This window comes from Oryza sativa, chromosome 11 (assembly GCF_034140825.1).
Source record: "Oryza sativa Japonica Group chromosome 11, ASM3414082v1".
In the NCBI taxonomy this organism is placed as follows: Eukaryota; Viridiplantae; Streptophyta; class Magnoliopsida; order Poales; family Poaceae; genus Oryza; species Oryza sativa.
The window spans coordinates 19,148,622-19,157,857 of NC_089045.1; the positions used below are offsets into that span (position 1 = coordinate 19,148,622).

The 9,236-nt window shown below is 47.3% G+C and overlaps 2 protein-coding genes across 4 annotated transcripts; one reads left to right on the forward strand and one right to left on the reverse strand.

Annotated features, from left to right (window-relative positions):
• The first annotated feature begins 334 nt into the window (after window positions 1-334).
• LOC9272396 (F-box protein At5g50450) lies at window positions 335-2,041 on the forward strand. 2 transcript variants are annotated; one of them, XM_015760429.3, is made up of 3 exons: window positions 335-663; window positions 772-934; window positions 1,021-2,041. In XM_015760429.3, the coding sequence occupies exons 1-3, from the start codon at window positions 413-415 to the stop codon at window positions 1,681-1,683; spliced, it is 1,077 nt and encodes a 358-aa protein (XP_015615915.1). In that variant the 5' UTR covers window positions 335-412; the 3' UTR covers window positions 1,684-2,041. The 2 variants fall into 2 exon arrangements, with proteins under 2 accessions (XP_015615915.1, XP_066161829.1); XM_066305732.1 differs by having other exon boundaries at window positions 778-934.
• Window positions 2,042-4,880: 2,839 nt separating this feature from the next.
• On the reverse strand, window positions 4,881-8,796 carry LOC4350534 (cytochrome P450 78A5). 2 transcript variants are annotated; one of them, XR_010737674.1, is made up of 3 exons: window positions 7,297-8,796; window positions 5,853-7,212; window positions 4,881-5,730 (listed from the first exon to the last, which is right to left on the reverse strand). XR_010737674.1 is itself a non-coding variant. In XM_015760006.3 (2 exons), the coding sequence occupies exons 1-2, from the start codon at window positions 8,308-8,310 to the stop codon at window positions 5,128-5,130; spliced, it is 1,617 nt and encodes a 538-aa protein (XP_015615492.1). In that variant the 5' UTR covers window positions 8,311-8,796; the 3' UTR covers window positions 4,881-5,127. The 2 variants fall into 2 exon arrangements, 1 of the variants encoding a protein (XP_015615492.1); XM_015760006.3 differs by lacking the exon at window positions 5,853-7,212.
• Between the last annotated feature and the right edge of the window lie 440 nt (window positions 8,797-9,236).

A 9,236-nucleotide genomic window follows, 5' to 3' on the forward strand; every position in this document is an offset into this window, starting at 1 on the left:
CATTTTGGGATGGAGGGAGTAATATGCATGCCGTCGATGGTTCTATTTTGATGCAAAACCAAATACCGTTTCCTTTTCTTGTTCACTTGTTTTAAACTGACCCGCCGGTAAAAATGGAAACAAAATTACCCCAACTACGGCGGTCAAACCCCCCGACCCCGCCGCCGCGCCGACCTCCCCGCCGGCGGCCGCGCGGTGAATCCACCCCGAGGGCAAACCCGTCATTTCACCCCCCGCGGTATAAATTACGCGAGGATGCGTGCGTCCGTACGTATACTTGTGCGTATAGAGTATATATATATATATATATATTTGTCTCTCTCTCTCTCTCTCCATCGATCTCTCCTCCTCTCTCTCCAAAGCTCACTGCCCCCGCGCCACGCGCGTCGCGTCGCGCGCCGGCGAGCCAGCCATGAGGAGCCCTAGGAGGCGGCGCGGCGTCCACCCGGCGGCGGCGACGGCGCCGCCGTGTTCCGCCATGGCGAGCGGCGCGGCGAGCCCTCGCTCGCCGCCAGCGGCGAAGAAGCGGGCGGTGGTGGTGGCTGGCGACGGCGACGACTCCGACGTGTTCGACCGGCTCCCCGACGACATCGTCCTCGTCGTGCTCTCCAGGCTCGCCGCCAACGCCGCGTCCCCCGCCGACGTCGCCTCGGCGGCACTCACGTATGTGGCTGCTGCTGCTGCTGCTCTGTTTTTTTTTTTATTCCCCCTCGGTGTCGTGTTCGTCCGTCGAGGCGAAGAGATTTCTCATGGGTGCGCGCGCGGGCGCAGGTGCAGGAGGTTCCGGGAGCTCGCGACGCACCCGGCGGTGCTGTCGCGCGCGTCGGCGGCGGCCGTCGCGGTGCGGTGGGGCGCGTGGTCGGAGGCGGCTCACCGGTTCTTGCGGCGGTGCGCGGCCGCCGGCAGCCTCCACGCCTGCTACTTCCTCGGCATGGTGAGAGTCACCCAAGCTCCCCTTGCTCTGCTTCTTTGCTCTGTTTTTTTGTTCGATCTCGTCGGCTGATGGCGGCGGCGGTGCAGGTGAGGTTCTACTGCCTGGGGAGCAGGGCGACGGGGGCGGCGCTGCTGGGGCGCGCGGCGGGCGGCGGGCACGCGCCGGCGCTGTACGCGCTGGCGGTGGTGCAGTTCAACGGCAGCGGCGGGGGCAAGGCGGACAAGGACGCGCGCGCGGGCGTCGCGCTGTGCGCGCGCGCCGCGTGGCTAGGCCACACCCCGGCGCTCCGCGAGCTCGGCCACTGCCTCCAGGACGGCTACGGCGCCCGCCGCGACGCCCCCGCCGGCCGCCGCCTCCTCCTCCACGCCGCCGCCCGCGAGCACCTCTCCTGGAAGAAGCACAACCACGGACACCACGACGGCAGCGCCGCCGAGGACGCGGTGAGCCGGTTCATGGTCGCGTGGTGGGACTCGCACCGCGCCAAGGCGGCGGCGCGGGGGTGCCTCCCTGGCGAACACGGCGACGGCGAGCACGACGGCGGCGAGGACCTGCGGCTGTGCTCGCACGCGCGGTGCGGGCGGCGGGAGACGCGGCGGCACGAGTTCCGGCGGTGCTCGGTGTGCGGCGCCGCCAGCTACTGCTCGCGCGCGTGCCAGGCGCTCGACTGGAAGCGCGCCCACCGCGCCCAGTGCGCCGCCGCGCGCTGGCTCGCCGCGGCCGCCGCCGCCGCCGACGGCGTCGCGCACTGAGCGCGACACGTCGCGCATCCATGTACATACACACACACCCCTGTACACACTAGCTCAACTCACCAGTGTAAATACGAGGTTTAATACTTCAATTAGATTAGTGAGGGATAATAATGACTAGTTAACTTAGGCACTTATGTATTCTTGCTTAATAATTTAATTAGTCGCTTTGGCTAGTGGTTAGGGAGGATAGTGATTAGTGAGCTGTTTAAGATGTTAATGATGATGGTTTAATTTGTTTGTGTTTGTGTAGTGTGAGCTAGCTGTTTTGGATGTTAGGCAATGCATGCCATCGGCGTGTGTAGGGGTTCTTCTGGTGTAAAGGAGAAGAAAAAGGTTTGTGTGTTGCATTTGCAAATGGTTTTCTTGTGGTGTGCATAAGCTTTTGTTTGTGTCAAGGACCAACCTATGTTTGTGTCTCTTTCGAGTAGACTTGGATTAGATTTGGTGTCGTCTTTCCATAATTAGTTTAATTTGCCCTACATAATTAATAAGAACTTTGGTTTTGTTATATAATAGTGCAGAGCATGTAGGAACATGTGTATTATTAATCCATAAAAAATGTTCGAAAAATATGACCATATGTGCACGGCACAAGAAAAATCAAAGAAACTTCAGTTGCAAATAATCGATTTGACTAATATGGTGCTTCATTTATTATTTCCCTAAGAAATCATGTTTATCACATTCATGAACATATTGGTAACCTTTTTATAAGTACGCAAATGCACAAACCTAATGTACAATATAAAGTCATCCTTGTTTCCTTGGCATGCAGTGTCATTTCCAAATTTGAGCTCAGAGCTCATTGGTAAATGGAGAATCTTCTTTCTAAGTTTCAACAAGTGTTTGTTGTACATCACCCTTTTTCAGATTGAAACTTTCATTTCCCATGTAGGAATTTCATAGGATTCAAATCCTATAGGAAATTTATCTACTCGGCCCTTTAATTCAAAGGATTGAAGTTTTTCAAATCCTATAAAATTTCTATGGAATGACACATTGTATGTGAATTTTGGAGGAAATATAGCAAGAGCTTTAACGTCTTGGAAAATTCCCTTTGAGTCTATCTCTCTCATCCGATTCCTGCATTTTTCCTGCGCTCCAATCAAACGACCATTCATGTGTTTTTCCTGTGTTTTGCAATCCTCTATTTTACACTTCAATTCCTATCAGAATCATCTGTTTTTACTATTCCTCCATTTTTTCAACCCTGCGATTTAAAGGGGCCCTTAGGTCGAAACAGGGATTTGGAAAAAATATATATGTTTTCACTCCAAATTGTGTTTTAATTTGGAATTTCCTATATGCAAGTTTGCATTGAACCTTTCCAACTGAAAGTTTCAGATTTCTTATGCTGAAAATGTCTGAGATCCTTGTGTTTTCCTTTGAGATGAGAACTTCTCATGTTCCATGTAAAATTTTAAATATATGTTTGTATTAGCTCCGTTTCATTAATCGTTTTTACCTTAATTTCATGTACACAGTCTAATTGTAAATCAATTAACTGTGGGGCTCATCCACAATTCTTCATGCAAGTTTGATTTATTGACTAAGGCATAACTAAGCTCCTTCCAGCTTTGTTATATACAAATGAAGGAGCTTTGTTATATACAAATAGAGTAAAATGCACCAGCGGTCATTAAACTTGTCAGAAGGTTTCACTTAGGTCCACGAAATTGCAAAGTGTACATCGAAGTCCCTAAACTTGGTTTATTGTATCATCCCGGTCCAAAGCCGCGTTTGACCGTGGTTTTGCCTACGTGGCACGCTACGTGAACGATGACATGGATTTTTTTTATTTTTTTCTCCCTTCTTCCTTCTTTTTTCACCACTGCGACAACCCCTCCCCTCGTGCCGCCTCTCACCACCGAGAAAAAAGAAGGAAGAAAGAGAAAAAAGAAGGGAGAAGGGAGAAAAAAATAAAAAAATTCCATGTCATTATCCACGTGGTGTGCCATGTAGGTAAGACCACAGTCAAACGCAGCTTTGGACCGGGATGATACAATAAACCAAATTTAGGGACCTTGATGTGCGCTTTGCAAGTTCGTGGACCTAAGTGAAACCTCCTGACAAGTTTAAGGACCGTTGGTGTATTTTACTCTATACAAATACATGGGCACAAAGAAGCCTCTTGTTCTGCCTGAAAACCATGGATGCAGAACTGCAGATGCATGGAATGCCTGTTTGGCCAAGGAAACACCTTTGTTAAAAGAGAGAATGAGAATCTGATTCTGTAAAAAAAAAGTATGACTCATTCATTTTTCTTTTGTGTGTGTATTTGGTGAAAGCAACAAATCTATTTCTTACATACTACTAGTGTATATGCGCTCTCTCTCTCTCTCTCTCTCTCTCTCTCTAGATTTCTCTCTTAACAGGGAATAATTCCTCACTTTTGAGGCTGTATCCTCACCATTAATTCTTAATAATGAAGAACCTGGTCTGGTTCTCGCGTGTAGGTGTAGCCATGGAAAGATTCTGATCCAGATGTTATATGCTCTAAAGATGTTTTCCTTCTGATCTGCAGCTGATCTGAATAGTGAAGGAATTAATGGTATTGGGAGAGAACTATTCATAAAAAGGCAAAGTGGTTATTATGTACATGTCCAAGAACCTATTGGCTCGACCATATTGCAAGAATATCATATCAATATTCTTGCACTAGAACAAGCCAATGCAAAAAGGAAGGAAACTGAAAAAAAGGAGAGTGCTACATCATATTATTCATGATTTATTTATACATATATAGAAAAAAAAACTCTAGTACTAGATATAACATAATTAACGAATCCGACGATCCTGTTTCAATTATCACGACGATGAAAAAGGTCATTCCCATTAAGCCAAGTCAGCAAAAGCTGAATAAGCGTTAGCATGACAAATCATAGGTGGCATGGTTGGCCTAACAAGAATCCTTAAGAATTTTCTGGCCATTCTGAAAGGAAAATGAAGGAACCAAACTATGGTCCCATGAGTAGATTATCATCAAGGATCAAATTGGCTCTTCACCCTCAGGTTAGCCTTAAGATAATAATATGGTAGAGTATAAATAAAGTTTAGCTTATCCATGACCTAACTTTAGGGGTGGCTAGCTTGAGGACAACCATGTAAAAATTAGGTCCAAATCTACGACATGCTAAAGGACGACCTATTCTGCAATAAAAAATCGACTAAAATAAAACCTTAACAAGCAGAAATGCTATAGCAACTCAAGTACAAATTTTAGTAACATATTATAATAATTCATACAGGGCTGATTGCATGGAATAAATTAGTCAGCCCTACGCCTGCGTATCTTCTAATTCTCCATGTCTACTTGACAACTTCATCAAGTCAAAAACATGGCTTCACATAGTGATACCATCTAAGTATATTTGCCTAATTTACATACAAACCATTTAAGTTCTCTTTTAACACCACCTATATGATACAAGCTTGGCTAGCTTAGCCAGTTTTGCTACGAGGAACTGCATGACAAACCAAAGGTTTCTTCATCTCCATAGAAAGACGGAGGCACTCCGTAAGTTTAACCGGCTGAGCCGCTGCCCACTTATACTCTTGCAACATCCGGCCAAACCATAGATAGGCAGTGGAGAGACCCATCATCCGTCCAGGGCACACCCGACGACCTGATCCAAACGGTGCCAACCTTAAATCTGATCCCAACACATTGATATCCTCTTCCATAAACCTTTCGGGTCGAAACACCCATGGGTCACCCCATATCGTCTCATCATGGGATATGGCCCACATATTCACCATTGCCGTAGTCCCTGCGGGTACTAGGTGCTTGCCCACATAGGTATCATGCACCGCCAAGCGGGCCCATGAGAGAAGTGGGCCAGGCGGGTGCATGCGGAGGGTTTCCTTGATGACACAATGGAGGAAGCGAAGGTTGGGGATGTCCGAGTCGGTCATGGGCCGGTGGCCCACCGCCCTATCTAGTTCTTCTTGCACCTTGGACTGGATGTCTGGGTGGAGTACCATCCGGGCCATGGCCCATTCCAGGAGTATTGCAACTACATCTGTCCCACGAAAGATCATCTCCTGCATCCAATGGACAAGACCAAACATTAGAAAGAGTGATGTTTTTCCTACCTGAAGAAACGACAGTGCCTTTGTTATTTTGCTACTAGTGTTGAAAGTCGAAACATCATAAAGGGACATACTAGTGGTACTAAGCGCTGTCTGTCACTTCATTTTCCCTCAAATCTTGTCCATGTCTCAATCAATAATTGGCCAAATGAATTTGCTCCTAATAATTAGGAGCTTCTGCGAGATGACCCACCCATTATTTTTGCCTTTCGAGGTGTGGGCCAATTGATCTCACGTAATCCCTCCATTACAAATTGATCTACATATATTTCATAGGTACACCAAGACCAAGAAAAGCTAATAACTCTCTCATACTATATTTACTCTAGCAACAAATTCTATGCATGCACCATTCCCACTATTTCCTAGCCAATAGCAAATCAAGATATTGCATGTGAGTTATAAATACTTGTGTGCATGGATGCATGCATCAATGTCCATTTACTCCAATGCACAAATAACAAATATACTTAATGAATAAACACAAATATATAGATCATTTAGAAATAACCTCAAAAAAATTATATGTAGATCAATTTGGAATGGAGGGAGTATTAGTTATTAATGCAAAATAGTCCAGCTTATTAAAAAAACTTGCATGAAAGTGCATATGAATTTAGGTCATAAATAAGTACTCCCTCTGTTCCAAAATATACCAACTTAGAACCGAATTGGATATATTTTAACTAATACTACGGGGCTATATATATTTTGGGACTAAGGGAGTAATCAATAAAGACCAGTGAAGAATGAAATATATTGATTAATTATTGAATCCAAAAAGTTATGTTTATTGTGTAAAATAAAAGGACCATGATAATATATAGGAGTACCAACAAAAATCCAGCATGACTAGCTTAAACTAACTTTATTGTACTGATTAATTTATTAACGTGATTGTACATAAAGTACAATTGAGGTACGACTATGTAGAAATTTATGCATTATTATCACTTACTTATTTGGTGCTCTATCCACTAATTTTTGCACCAATTGTCAATAAATTATTACCCCCACTCCCAAAAAAAAGTGCCACGGCCACAAAAATTAGTTTAACCCTACTTCCAAGCCAATTTTTGCCTCACTCATGCACATATACTCCCACCGTTTTTAAATATATGATATTTTTTACTTTTTAACATGATATTATAACATTCTCTTCATTATTAAAAAAAATTAGTATAGCTATAAAAAGAATAAGTCATGTCTATAGTACCTTTATCGATAAAGCGGGTCTCACAGCAAAATAAGTTATATTTAGATATTTTTTTAATAAGACAAATGGTTCAACGTCATATCTAAAAAATCAACAGTGTCATATATTTAAAAGGAAGATGCTACACGACGGTATCCCGTTCGAACGGGATGACACCTCTGAGGTAGTATCGCCTGGTACCCGATAGGTATCGGCTCATCCCGTCCTATAGCATCCCTCTATTTAAAAACGAAAATGGAGATAGTAATATAAGACTGAGGTAGCAGCAAAAAAAGATGGAGCTAGAGAACATGTAAGCTCACCCAGAGGACAGCAATGACATCAGAGTCCTCAATCCTCTCCTCCTGTGGCATGGAGAGCATGTAGCTAAGAAGATCATCCCTCTTGTGCAGGTCACTCACCTTCCTCCTCTCCTCCATCACCCTCCCAAACTGCTCCCTAACCCTAGCTGCCAGCCTCTGACACCTGGGCCCCACCCCATGGAAATCCAGCAACCCCCACAGGCACTGGTACTGTGTAGTACTGTAGTAGTCTCCTAGGTTGAACTTGCCAACCAGCTCGTACCCTTCCCTCACCATGTCACCCATGTCGCTGATGACGCCGCCATGGTGGTCATGGTGTTCGAGCCCTAGCACGCTGCCAACCATGTTGTCGAGGGAGGCGGCGTGGAGGAGGGCGCGCATGGCGACGCGGCCGGGCGGCACGGCCATGCCGCGGGACACGGCCTCGGACGTGCGGCGCGCGACGCGGGCGCGCAGCGCGGCGAGCGCGGCGGCGCGGCGCGGGGAGAGCATGCCCGCGCCCGCGGCGCGGCGGAGGCGGCGCCAGTAGGCGCCGCCGTCGTCTCCGGAGGCCGGGGCGAAGCCGACGGCGCGGAGGAACATGAGCTCCCGCGCCGCGGCCCTGGCGGGACGGTCGCGGAACGCGGCGCCGGCGAGGATCTCCCGCACCGTGTCCGGGTGGCTGCTCACCACCACGGGCGTCGCGCCGAGCGTCAGCGACATCAGGCGCCGCGCGCCGCCGCCGTGCGCGTCGGCCAGCGCGGCGAGGCGGCGGTGCATGAGCGGACCGGACACCACCGGGAGCGACCCCAGCAGCGGCCACCCCCGCGGCCCGGGAATGGCAGCGCCGCCGCCATTAACCCGGCGTGCATGTCCATGGCGTTTCGCAAGAAGCGGCGGCAAGGCGACGACCGCCATGGCCAGAGAGAGATACAAGAGAGAGAAGAGCCATGGAAGCTGTGAAGAGCTAGGGTTTATGGTTGTGGTGAAGAAGATGAGGAGCAAGAAAATGGTGGAGAGTACTTCATTCCTCATGGTAATTAAGCTAGGGGAAGAAGAAGAAGAAGAAGAAGACAAAGCTATAGTAATTAGGGTTTAATTCCTCTAACTATAGATAGCTAACCTTAACTAGAGTGAGTAGTGAGTAATGATATTAATTTTACTAATGGATGAAGCTAATGCTACATAGGAGGGAACAAGCAAAGCACAAGAGAGATTTAGTTGTGTAATATGTGTTGTTGGTTATTTTGTTAATTGGTTGGAACTTGGAAGCTAGCTAGAAGTGGGCACAAGGAGCTTGCTTTGCTTGGGACAAATTAATGGGCTTATTTATAGTGAGGGTGAGAGGCTGTGGTTGGTTGGGGTAAAGTTTGTGCATTTTGCTAGTGCTCTATCTTTTCTAACTAATGGCTGGATATGCAGGCATAGTTAATTGGGCCTCTGAGGCTCAACTATTGTGGCAATGGATATGTATTTAGCTATAGCTTGTTTTGCTACATTGTTATGGCATGGAAGTTATACTGTGAGTAATGACTTATGTCTCAGTTATAGTGTGTGCCACTATAAAATAAGGTCATATAGACCGTGACATCTTGTCCCAAACGATTCCTTAAATATATACCTCAAAATAAATGTTATATATTACAGCTCGGAACTCTCCCCCTCTCTGTGCTAATCCACAAGCAACCAACATCACAGAGTCAAATCTCTCCTCTCCAATTTCTTCCTTTTTCCATTGAGCCAAATTGCAACACTCAAACACCACATCGTGCAGTAGCAAGCCACACACAAGCACTAGCAGCAGCTGCTGCAGCTGCTCCCCATCGACGTGCCACCGCTGTGGAGTGCTCAGGCACCACTGGCAGCAGCTTAGCCATGGTGTCTGGACGAGGCGCACCTAGCAGGAGGTTTCGCCTGACGACCACGGCCACCGGCGGTTGGGACTCTCTCGCCCCACGCCT